The 13,033-nt window shown below is 49.3% G+C and overlaps 1 protein-coding gene across 1 annotated transcript; it reads right to left on the bottom strand.

Moving 5' to 3' along the window:
* Positions 1-1,798: 1,798 nt before the first annotated feature.
* Stmn3 (stathmin 3) lies at positions 1,799-10,685 on the bottom strand. The gene is made up of 5 exons (XM_057781783.1): positions 10,529-10,685; positions 4,297-4,392; positions 3,900-4,075; positions 2,618-2,809; positions 1,799-2,167 (listed from the first exon to the last, which is right to left on the bottom strand). Exons 1-5 carry the CDS (start codon positions 10,545-10,547, stop codon positions 2,108-2,110), a joined length of 543 nt encoding a protein of 180 aa, XP_057637766.1. The 5' UTR covers positions 10,548-10,685; the 3' UTR covers positions 1,799-2,107.
* Between the last annotated feature and the right edge of the window lie 2,348 nt (positions 10,686-13,033).

The following is a 13,033-nucleotide window of genomic DNA, read 5'->3' as shown; positions in this document are numbered from 1 at the left end:
TGTCCTGGAACTCACTCTGTAGACCAGGCTGGCCTACACAGATCACAGAGATACGCCTGCCACTGCTTCCTGAGTGCTGGGACTAAAGGTTTGCACCACCACCACCCAGCTCAGGGTCTCTTTCTTATTAATTTAATTTGCAAGATCACTATGTGGGTGAGATGGGGTGCATGTTACAATGGGCTTTGACTACTTAAGAGCTGCCATTAGAAAAAAATCTCGTCATGGCTGGAGAAATGGCTCCGTGGTTAAGAGCACTGGCTGCTCTTACAGAGGCCCTGAGTTCAACACCCAGAAACCACATAGTGGCTTACAATAATCTGTAATGAGATCTGGTGCCCTCTTCTGGTCTACAGGCATACATGCAGACAGACACTGTTTACATAATGTGTTTTTGGGGTTTTGTTTTGTTTGTTTTTTGAGACAGGGTTTCTCTATAGCTTTGGAGCCTCTCCTGGAACTGGCTCTGTAGACCAAGCTGGCCTTGAACTCAGAGATCTGCCTGCTTCTGCCTCCACAGTGCTAGGATTAAAGGTGTACGCCACCACTGCCTGGCAAATAAATAAATCTTTAAAAAGAAGAAAAAATCTAGTCTCAGTTCCTTTTCCTCTTCCCCTTCTGAATCCCACAAAAGCCACTTGTGGGCACTGTAGAGTTAAGGTTCTGACTGTTGCTTCCTCTTGTGATTATACTATTTCCCCAGAGCCACTGAAATGTCCAGTGTCCACTGTGTTTTCTGGATAGACTTTGGAAGACCCTTCCCAGTGCCCTCTGATGAGAGCACCCATGGCCATAGCCATGTTCTGGGTTGTTAAAGAACATGTTGTGTGTCTTCCTTACACTCGTAACAGGCAGGTCAGAAGGTATCCCACTTCTGGAACCCAATGGCAGAGTGGGGCTGCATGGGGAAGAGAGAAGTTGCTCCAGTATGTCCAAGCAGGTGACCATCTTCAAAGGCCACCATTGGGACATTTGGAGCCCCTGGACTGGGAGAGAGGAAAGGACCTTGCTTAGATGTTTAAGCAGGAGAGGCCGAGAGCCAGGCTTTCTGCCTTTGGTAAGAAATTTCAGGATGGATACGGAAAGGGTGACTTGGGAATTCTGACATACCAGTATCTGAATTTGCAGGCAACTGGTCCTAAGGAACCTCCCATCCCCAAGAACTCCCTGAAAATTTATGGCAGCTACTTTCTCACACTTGGCCATGCCTGCCAGCAAGTGAAGTAAAATTCCAGTCCAGGAGCATTCTTGGATTAGAGCTCAGGAATAGGGAAAAGGTTGCAGGATTCCAAAGGGTTATAAAATCCCTGAGGGGTAGGGGCATTGAGGTGGCCTACGCAGAAGGCCTCAGCCAAGGTGTGGCAAACAACATGAACTTCTGAGACAGAAGGAACAGTAGGACGTGTACATGCTGCCCATGACTCTCCCAGCCACAGAAGCTCATGGCCCTTGGTGGAGAACGCCTACCCCAAACCAACTCAGGTGAGAGAATACTCTACCACAGCCCTTGTGTAGTGACAATAGGCTCTAAAGTTGGCCTGGGTGACCTCAGGATTACTGTGCAAACACATTGGAATGTTGTAACTCTCACTCTCCAGCTCTAGTATGCTCTGCAGCTCACAGGCTTCAGGCTGGCAGCAATGACAGAGCAGACCCAACCTACTCTGGGGTCCCCACTCTTTCTCTGTCTTCTTCAGAGTCTCTCCACAAAGTTTCCCATAAAATTACAGGCAGGTGCCGCTGTCTGGCCGTGCAGAAACTGGGAGTCTGAGAACCTGAATGAGAATCCACACGTTGGTGCCACTGCCACTAGATTTATTAAGGTTGCCAACACATCCACTAAGAGGGCCACCAAGAGAGCCCCAGCCGCGCCTGGCCTGGCGTCTGAACAGGGGACCATATCTCCTGCCTAGGGAACTCCTTTAGGAAGAGTCCAAAGTCAGACACATTATAAGGACTGGACAGTTCAGAGTGTGGGAAGAGAAGCAGGAAGCTAGAGGTGCAAGGGAGCAGATAGGAGCAGGAACAAAATTTGCATCTAGACAGAATTAAACAAAACAAGAACAAAATCCGAAAATATTCTCATCGCTGCTGGGTCCAATGCTCCTTAGCCAGACATCTCCTCCCGCTGCTCCTTGTTCCTGCGCACCTCAGCAGCATGCAGCTCCTGTGAAGACAGGCAGAGAAGCCCTGAGGAGCAGTCAAGGGTAAGGATGTCCCTAGGAACTTCCATATGTATACAAGCGGCAGGCATCACAGCGCTCCAGGAGCGCTGGAGTCACAGGGCTTAGTGATCAGACAAGGGACTGGGCATCTTACCCCCAGCGTAAACAAATTCCAGCCCCTCTTGGAGCTGAGCCCCATGAGAATGCAAATTCCTTCAGAGTGCTTCATAATTAATTTAACCATATATTACTGTGATTGTTAAAGGTGTCTCACTAGGACCAGGTTCTGGGCCTGATTCCAAGGTTGAGGGAAGTGCTCGACTAAAAAGAAAAGTCTAGAAAGACGTTATTAGAACCCCCTTTTCACTCAGTGTACAAACCGGATCCCACACCTAGAACCTGCCCAGCAGTGATCGCACCCCCCACATCAATGCCCCCAACCCCGCGCCCACCTTCTCACGCAGCCGCTCGCGCAGTGCTGCCAGGTGAGCCTCGCGGATTTCCTTGCTCAGCTCCATCTTGTAGTTGAGTTTCTCCTCCGCCAGGCGGCTAAAGTTATTGTTTTCTTCCAGCGCCTTGTGCAGCACCTCGCGCTCGTGCTCACGCCGCTCGGCCAGCTGCTTCAGCACCTGAGCCTCCTGCGTCTGTGCAGAGCTAGGAGTTAGTAGGGAGTCCAATCGCTAGACAAACCCTACGTTCACTTGGCCGTGACTTGCTGTCCTGTAGTCCCAGCTCCACATGATACCCTCAGTCCTTGACACTAATTCTCTGAGCTTAGGAGCCTTATACTATCCTACGTCCCATCCCAGTTTGCCTGAGACTTCTGGGGCTTTTGCACTGAAAATTCTGCTTGCCAGGAGCAGCTCCAGTGCCAGGTGAACCAAAATGGCTTAGCCACAGAGTCTCCTTGTTGAACTGAGAACTCCGGAGCCCACAGCTGTTGAAGTTGTGGGGGCTTCTCCAGACCTCCCCATACAACTCCAGGTTGAACACTAATTTGATAGAGATGCAGCTAGGTCAGCTAGGTCCCAGCTCTCCACTATTGCTCAGCAAAGGGTGTGTCCACAGGGATCTGGGAAGGGACATCGTGGTGCTATGTTGCCCTATCCTGCTGGGGAAAGGAGTGTCTGGGATAATGGGTAATCAGGAGTATAGGATCCCTAGGGTGATTAGCTCCTGGCCTAAGCTGCCTCCTGAATGATGCTGGGCACCCATAGGTATATCAGTTTTCAAGATAAACTTGCTGATCCTGGGTTCTACTGTGCATGAATTAAGTAATTTCCCCTGTCCCGTTGACTTTGCCTCTGGGATCTTAATCCTAGAACAAATCTTGTTCTCTGTGTTTCAGCTTCAAAGGGGCTAGAATGAGGAGGGGCTGGGAGCCCCATTCATATCTCCCAGGGCCCCACTGAACTACATAACCAACCCAACCAAGGGTCTTTAGATGTGAGACTTTTTCTTCTCACTCTTCTGCCTTGAAAGGGGTGCTAGCCTCTGCTTTATGTCCCCAAGGCTCCTCCTGGAGGACACAACCTGACTTCCCTCTGCCAGGATCAAAGTTGAGGTCCCCCTCAAGAATGTGGTTCCTGTTGTCCTATGTTTGCCACCATCTCGGCACCATCCTTTCTCATCTCATCCCATCCCATCCTCAGCAGCAAGTCCTACACTCCCCAGCCCAATGCTCCGATCAAAGAGCCTGGGCAGTGACACCAAGTATATGTGGAGAGTCCTTGCCTTCCTCCGCTCCTCAGCTGCCTCCAGCCGCTTCTGCAGCTCCTCCAAGGAAGCATCCTTCCTCTTGGGGGGAGAGGAGAGCACAGGGCTCTCTGGAGATAGGTCAGAAGGAGACTTGAGAATGACCTCGAAGCTCTGGCCAGAGGCTCGCTTGTCCAGCTGCTTCACTTCCATGTCTGCAGGAAGACCAGATGGGGACTTAAGGAGGCCTAGCCAGGGGATACAGGTGGTATGAGAGGCCTTCTCCCAGCACACATCCCAACAGGGTTGAGAAGGGGTCCCTCCCCCCAGGATGACTCTCTGCAGCAGCCAGCCAGGCCACAGCATTACCAGAAGTCGAGAAGGAAGATGGCCATGCCCTAGCCGAGCAGGGCCAGCAGTTGCGTGGGTAACTCACCCCCATACTGGTAGATGGTGTTGGGGTGAGGCTGTGAGTAGAAGCAGGAACAGATCAGCGACAGCACAGACAACTCCTTCATCTTCTCCTTGTAGGCTGTGGACGTGAAGTCAAGGTGAGCTGGAACTATGACCATTCTTATCTAGTACATATTTGACTTTCGCTTTGTTTTGTTTTGAGACAGGATCTCGTGTATTCCAGACTGGCTTTAAATTCACTACATAGCCAAGAATGACTTTGAACTCTATCCTCTGCCTCCGCTTCTGAAAGGCTGAATATACCGGTGTACATCGCCTTGCCTCTGTTTGTTCTGAGACATTAATGTACACCTGGAACTCATCAATGTACACCAGGCAGATCTTTTTAACTCATGTTCCCCAAAACTAGGATTACAGATGTGCACTACTGTGCCTGACCTGTCTCTGAATACTTTTTGTATGTTCCTCTCTTCCTACTGTGATCTGAATGTTCTCTTCCCACGTTAGGAGGTGAGCAGGTCATAAAGATACAAATTGGAATAAAACCTTGTCTAAAATAAGAATCAAAGCAATTTTGGGTTATGTTTTGTGTTTTGTTTTTGCAGACTCCTGAATGAGACTAATGACCTTACTGCACAGGAGCCTTCAGCTCTTCCAACACGTGAGTTCACAAGGACACACCTACAGATGAGGAAGCAACCTTCACTAGTCAAGCAAACCTAGTGTCATCTTGACTTCGAGTTTCTAGTCTATAGAGAAAAAGAAATCTACTTTTTAAAAGAAACACCCAGGGGCCGGGCGGTGGTGGCGCACGCCTTTAATCCCAGCACTTGGGAGGCAGAGGCAGGCGGATCTCTGTGAGTTCGAGACCAGCCTGGTGTACAAGAGCTAGTTCCAGGACAGGCTCTCCAAAACCACAGAGAAACCCTGTCTCGAAAAACAAAAAACAAAAACAAACAAACAAAAAAAAACCAAAAAAACAAAGAAACACCCAGTCTTAAGGTATTTTTTTTCTGATTAGTCTGAGCAAAATTATAACACTTATGTCAGGGTCTTTGTCCTGTCTTTTTTTACTTAATCGCTATTCCTGTGTCTTTTTTTAATTTAAATTTTTTTATTTTGTGTGCATTTGTGTCTTGCCTACATGTATGTCTGTGTGAAGGTGTAGATCCTCTGGAACTGGAGTGGCAGATAGTTATGAATGGCTGTGTGGGTGCTGGGAATTGAATCCGGGTCCTCTGTAAGAGCGGTGAGTGCTCTTAACCACTGAACCTTCCCTCCAACCCCTCTTGTGTCTTTTTCTTTCTGGATTTTTACTTGTTTGTTAAATATTTATTATGTATACAATATTCTGTCTGTGTGTATGCCTGCAGGCCAGAAGAAGGCACCAGACCCCATTATAGATGGTTGTGAGCCACCATGTGGTTGCTGGGAATTGAACTCAGGACCTTTGGAAGAGCAGGCAATGCTCTTAACCTCTGAGCCATCTCTCCAGCCCTTGTTTGTTTTTTTTTAACAGGGTTTTACTCCAGTCCAGGATGGCATTTAGCTCCCCATAATCCTCCTGCCTCAACTTCCTGTGTTAAGGTTACAAATGTAAACCACTATGCCCAGCTGTTTTGAGTCTTTCTGTATCTCTGGTTATAGGTATTCAAATTGTTTCTTTCTCAGAGCATACATTTCTAGGATCACACGTAACTTTGTATCTTTTTTTTTCCATTTGTTGTTGTTTAACAGGGTCTCACTATGTAGTCTTGACTTTCCTCGGACTCCTTACTTAGATCAGGCTAGCCTCAAACTCACAGAAATCTGCGTGTTTCTGCTACCATTCTCATGACCAGGACAAGCACAAATGTAGGGAACCCTCTCCATATCCCTCCCTTTCATTCTTGCCTCCCCCTTCTGTTTTTCCCTTCCTCAAAGACTGGATCTTGCTATATTGCTCAAAATAAATGGCCTTGAACTCTCTGGTTCAAATCTTCCTGCCCTCAACTCCCAATAGCTGAGACTCCAACCTGTAGGGGATCTGTCTCTGGCTTGTAAACTTAGCTGTAAACTAGCATCTCAGACACTACCTCTGCGTCATTTACCACTCTGAGGTGAATCTTCATTCTCTCCAGACATCCACTCACTGCCCTTTCAGGTAGGCTTGCAGCCCAGGTTCCACCAAGGACAAACACAAAGGAGATGTCCACTCAGCCCTACAAATCCACTGCTTCCTACTAGATCAAGTGCCCACCATCCAGTGTCCCTGCTACCCAACCAGAAAAGGAGGCAAGCCTGATGCTATGACCCTGACCCCAGATGGGAAAAAAGAGACACTCACTTTTTTGTTTGTTTGTGTGTGTATGTGTTTTATTGTTGTTGTTGGGTTTTGTTTGTTTTTGTGTTTGGGGGTGGTTTTGTTTTGTTTTGAAACAACGTTTTTCTGTGTAGCTTTGGCTATCCTGGAACTCACTCTGTAGACTAGGCTGGCCTTGAACTCACAGAGATCCGCCTGCCTCTGCCTCCGGGATGATCTTCCAGTGGACTAGGATTAAAGGCATGAACCACCACAGCTTGAAGAGACACTTACTTTAAAAATGATGATAATCTTACTGTTGTGAATCCATTCACTTGTGAACCAGCTCCTTGGAGACTACTGTATTGGTAAAGTCCAAGAATCTTGCAAGCCCAGTACAGTTATTCCCTTCCACGGGGACAATGCTAGGTCTTAGTCTACTGGGGGACACTAGCAACGCTCACTGAAATGCAGTTTTTAGATGAGCACTGTTTTTCCCTCCATTCTAGCAATTCCCAAAGTCTGGTAGGATCCAAGTCTCAGACCTAGGTCTCTAGATAGACAGACACAGAATAAGAAGAGAAGGAGGAGGAGGAGGAGGGGAGAGGAGGAAGAAGAGAGAGAAGAGGGAGAGGAGGGGAAGAAGGAGAAGGAAGAAGAGGAGAGGGAGATGAAGGGGAAGAAGAGGAAGAGGAGGAGGAAGAAGAAGACAGCTTCCATGTCTGATTACCTACTAGCACCTTTTGAGGGAACCAACAAGAGGAACATAGACAAACATTTAGATAGACCAGAAACTTTATGAACAAGTTTTACCCAGTAATTTTTAAAAATTGAGTTGGGCCAGGTGGTGGAGGTGCACGCCTTTAATCCCAGCACTTGGAAGGCAGAGGCAGGCAAATCCTTGTGAGTTCGAGGCCAGCCTGGTCTGCTAGCTCCAGGACAGCTATGGCTATCCAGGGAAACCCTGTCTTGAAAAAAACCAAAAAAAAAAAAAAAAAAAAAAATTGAGTTGGACCAGGCAGTGGTGGTACATGCCTTTAATCCCAGAATTAGGGAGGCTGAGGCAGGTGGACCTATGAGTTCAAGGCTAGACTGATTTACAGAGCGAGTTCCAGAACAGCCATGACTGCACAAAGAAACTCTGTCTCAGAAGAAAAAAGGAGTTGGCACAGAATTAAGGATATGGGGTAGAAATGGCCAAAGCTTTCATGATAAGTTTTGTCCTTCCATTACAAAGACAAGGGAATGCTGTTTTGATTTAAATTTTCTAATAACTCAGATTTATTTGGAAGCAGCATGGAGCCTATGAGGCAGTAGACAGGGCAGAAAGGAACCCCGGAGTGGGCAAGTCAGGGCTAGTCATTGTCTTCAGAAGAATTTGAGAAGGAAAAGAAGAGAAAGCCAGAAAGGGGCAGGCCTCAAAGGGACTTCATGCTTTTATTTATTTTATTTTATATGTATGGGTGCACATTTTTCTCTGTAACTGGAGTTACTGAGGTTTGTGAGCTACTTCCATGTGAGTACTGAGACTCAAACCTGGGTCCTCTGGAAGATCAGCCAGTGTTCTTACCCAAGTCATTGTTCCAGTCCCTTGCTTTGAGCCTTCTTTCTTCTCCCTTTCTTCTAACCCCTCCCTCCTTCTTTCTTCCCTTCCTTCTTTTCTTCCTTCCTGCTTTCTGGCTTTGCTTTTTTAAGACAAGGTAAAATGTAGCCTAGGCTGACTTTGAACTCACTACCTAGCAAAACCTGGCCTTAAACTCCTGATCATCCTGCCTCTACCTCCTGAGTGTAACACGCCTAGCCATGTTATGTTTTGTTTTTCATAAACAACAGAGACTCATGTATTTGTGCTATGAATGATTAATCCAAGAAAGGAGGTAGAGGGGCACGCTCCCGTTCATGTGATAAAGAACTAACAGATTTGAGAGATTAATGGCAACAAGCCAGTAGATGTCTTGTACATCTTGAGGAGGTCAGTCTTGTGCTGAGGAGACAGGAGGGCAGGAGTAAGAAGAGGGTCTTGGCTAGGGCAGGACAGACCTGGGACCAGAGAAGCCAGAGAGGAGTTTTGTTGCCTTCAAGTCTGAGCTTGCTAGCACCTACTTCCCTGCCAGTCCTAATGTTCCATATTCTCATTTCTCATCTTGTATACAAACTTCTGATAGACTGTCCTCATAGGTCAGGCCAGGAACCTGGTGCCTGACAGTTGCTTAAAGGCCATTTCTGCTTGTGCCTGAAACATTCACAGGGAAAGGACTGCAGGTTCATAGCAGATAACATCAAGTTTAAGAACCTGTACCAGGAGGCTGTCTTCCAGATAACTATCCCTTCAGCATGGGGGAGATTGGCAGGCATTCAGGAAGCTGTACCAGCCTGGCAGGTGTGAGCATCTGGAAAGAAGTGTAGGGTCCCTGAAGTCAAAGTTTGAAAAATAAGTGTTCAACTGGCAAGTTGAACCATATGTTGTAGCTGCAGTCAGGGGTGCGGTGTCCTGTGGTAATGAACATTCCTTGGTATGGTTTCTATCAATCTGAGAGACAATGAGGAACTTTCTTCCCAGAAGACAGTTCTTCAAGGAGCAAACAAAGATGTGATCACAGATAAGGCCTGCTTTATGATCTGGATGAAGGAAGGTCAGGACAACTGACCAGGAACTGGTACTTTAGAGACAAAAAGCAAAAGGAAGACCTTACCTGGGGCTGATGGGCCAGGTCTGGCTATAGCACAAAGCTGAGATTGGGTCCATGATTTTGGAGTTGGAGCTTAAAGGGTCTTTTACACACGTGGTCCCCTCCTAGGATGATACTGAAATTCTCCGGGCATGAGGGGTGGGCTCAGGGCGGGACCGTATGATGGGTGGAGTTTGTACTTAGGGCCAAAGCCAAGGAGTGGGAGAACCACACGTTGACCTATATGACCACCGAGATTAGCCTTCTGGGCTGAGGGAAGGGAAAGGCAGCAAGAGCTTGTGGTTCTTAGAGAAAAGCAAGGTCGGGGGGGGGGGGGGTGAAGGGGGATGTCATGCGTCCTGCAGTCTCAAACGCCCAGAAAAAAAGACGAGGCCCTGCTGGGGCTGGGGACTGGGCGGGGCATCCAGTGTGGGAGGGGCTGTCCAGCTTTAGGTTCTCAGGTCAGGAACGGAGCCACTGCAACCACTCCGGAGCCTTCTCCGCGTGCTTTCGACCCTCTATGAAGTCTGAGGTTTAGGAGACTCCCTACGAAAGCAGACCCCACCACACCCCGGAAAGGTTTGGAAATGCAACAACCTCTCCTCCCCTTACACCCAGCGGCGCAAAGGGCGGAGGTTTTTCTGGCTGGAGCAGGTGGCCCTAGCGTAGTCGCAGAGGGTGGTCCCAGCTGCTGCGGTCACAGAGGGGAATCGAGGTGGAGAAGCCTAGCTTGTTGCAGACTCAAACCTTCCTCCCCGCGCGGTTCAGAGGTCCCCTACTGTGTTCTCCTGCCCCTCCCCCCACTTCTCAGGGACTGAGGTCCAGGCTTCTGCGGAGGGTCCTACCTCCCCCGTCCCCCCCCCCCACTCCCTACGAAGACTCAATAGTACTGAAATCCAAGGTCGCTGGAACCGTAGAGGAAGGCCCTCCTAACGCCGCTGTAGGCACTTTTATCCGCAGGCAAGAATCCGCAGAGCCACTCTGTCGCAGTTACACCTTGGCCCCGCACCCCGGCGCCTGAAGGGGCAGTGCGCCCCGGAGCCCGACTTCATGCAATGATGCCTAGGGCGCGGCTCCTGCCCCGCATTCGACTGCTACTCCCCCCGCACTTGAGTCCCCTACAGCCCTTGAGAGCTCCGGACCCCCGTTCTTGCAGGGCCAGCCCAGCCTCGCCATGCACAAGGTTCAACACAGGAAAACAGAGTCAGTAACTTATTCCTGCGTAGGGCAAGGCCTCTGCTTAGACAATGGCCTCTGCTTAGACCCACCGCGGTCCCACGACACCCCAGGCCCCTGAGCCCTACCAGATACGGTGCTGGCCATGGTGCTGGCGGCGACTGGGGCTGCGGAGGCCGGAGGGATACGGGCGGCGTCTGGGAGCTGCAGTAGGCGAATGCTGCAATGCTGTGGAGGGGGAGGGAGGAAGGGCGGGCGCGGCAGAAGGGGGAGGGAGAGAGGGATGGATGGAAGGAGAGGGGGTGGGAGGAAGGGGAGGGGAAAGGAAGAAAGAGAGGAAAGGAGAGAGGAAAGGGAGGGAGACAGAGAGACAGACAGACTAGTCTAGTGAATGAACAACAGAGGATAACAACTATCAAAGGGAAGACAGTGCGAGGTGATGGAGGGAGAGAAGAGCAAAGGATGTAGCCAAGAGACCTATGTTTCATCTGCAGACAACCGTGGATGACACTTCTGTAAGATGGTTTTGTGTGACTTGGAGGATATGAAAACAAGACTCATTCCCAAGAACAGGCAAGGAAGGAACAAGGCTAGTTAGCGTGTGCCTGTTCCATAGTCAGGGTAGGTGACAGAGGCTGGGGGAGGCTGGCTGACTAAGCCCTTGTCTGTACTAAAGGGAAGGGATTCGATTCGCTGGTTTGCAAGGGGTGAGACTGGCCTGCAAGAATATCTGAAATAACTCAGTGCCAGGGAATGAGCAGGTTCTGGTTAAATCAAGGGAATAATGAGGCTTATGATTTGATGGGACCTCAAGGCAGGTTCTAGAACCAGCTTTGACATTCTCTATTGGGTGGATAAAAAAATTCTTACCTCTCCAGGCCTTTGCTTCTTTGGTGTAAGATGAAGCCAAAATGTCAGACCCCAGCAGACAGAAAAGAAAGATATGCCAGAGTTGAGGGTATACATGTAGTTTTGTTCTAGTTTTATTTCTGTGCTGATAAAATTCTCTGGTCAAGGGCCGGGTGTTGTTGTTCATGCCTTTAGTTCCAGCACTTGAGAGGCAGGATCTCTGTGAGTTCCAGGCCAGCCAAGGCTACATAGTGAGACCCTGGGGTGGGGGTGGGGGTGCAAAGCTCTGGAAAAAAGCAACATAAAAGGAGGAGGATTTATTTCAGCTTACAGGTTACAGTCTATCACTGAGGGAGTCAAAGCTAGAACCTGACATCAGATCTGTTTGCTATTCATAAAGCATTAATTATCTCTGACCAAGAAACCCAGTCACTTTCAAGGAAATGAAGCAGGGACAATGGAGAAATGCTGCTTTCTGGCTCAAAGCAGGTTTATTTTAGCTAGCTTTCTTTTCTTTTAACTTCCCTTTTATTTATTCTTTGTGCTTTTCACATCATGCCTCCTGGTCCCGCCCATCTCCTTCCCCTGCCCAAATAAAACAAATAAAATTTAAGAGAAAAAAAAGGAGGAAAAAGGGAGAAGGGGAAAATGTCACCATGGAAGCTATGGAAGCTACAGTGTGACACAGTGAGTCACACAGTAAACCATTTTATCCATACACTTTTTATATGTAGGTGTTCGTTGCAAAGAGTCTTTGGCCTGGTTTGAGGTTCCTGGTCTCTGCTACACCATCAACACTGGACCCTCACCCCAGTCTTCCTAGACACCCCACTGCTGCCCTGTCAGGGAGGTCTTGCAGCCCTGGGTCCACAGGACCAGCTTGACCCCCACCCTGTGCTCCAGCAGATCACAGATGGGGTGGATGTTGGAGTGGGCCAACGTATAGCCCAGGTTCTGAGACTGGATAGTTGCAGGGCTGGTCAGCCCACCAGTTCTCCCCTGTCCTCACTGCCAGGGTGAGCTCTTTAGAATTTCCCTGGCTAGTTCACCCCTAGCAGGGATGAGCGAGAGGTGAGGCCAGTTCTCCTGCTTTCACGTCCTCAGGGTCAGTTTTCCCACACCAACACCTTCAGGGCCAGCTTTCCAGTGTTGCCCAGGCAAGGTGTAGGGGCCACTCTCCCAAGTGCTGCAGCTGAGGAGGGCAGGGACAGCTTCCCACTCTTACAACCTCAGGACTAGCTCTTCCACCTGCCTCAGGTGTTGATGGGGGGGCATCTCTCCCCGCCCCCCTGCCATGTTGCCACATGACAGACGAGTAATGGGGACAGTTCTCCCAAACTCACAACATCAGGCTTGGCTCATTCACACCTCCACCAACAGGGTCAGCTCTACTGTGCTGCCCAGGCGAGGTGCAGGATACACTTTCCCAAGCGCTGCAGCTGGCAAAGGGGAGGGGTCAGCTCACTGTCACAGGCGGTAAGGAGCGAGGAATAAGGGGGACATCTCTTCCCTACCCACATCACCAAATGACAGACAAGTAGTGGGAACAACTCTCCCATGCTCACAACTTCACGGCTGGCTCACTCATATGTCCATCATGTGCAGGGCTAGCTCTGCTGTTCTGCCCAAGCAAGGTTCAGGGTCTGCTCTCCCTAGTGTTGTAGCTAGTGGGGGGCAGGGACTGCTATCTCAGTCTTATGACCCCAGGGCCATTAGCTAGAATTCTTATATAGCTCAGGACGATCTACCCAGGGATGATCTTGCCTATAGCCAGCAATTAACAA

This window comes from Chionomys nivalis, chromosome 9 (genome assembly GCF_950005125.1).
Source record: "Chionomys nivalis chromosome 9, mChiNiv1.1, whole genome shotgun sequence".
NCBI classification, from domain to species: Eukaryota; Metazoa; Chordata; class Mammalia; order Rodentia; family Cricetidae; genus Chionomys; species Chionomys nivalis.
The sequence above is the reverse complement of the archived record's forward strand: the minus strand, read 5'-3'. Positions and strand labels throughout refer to the sequence as shown.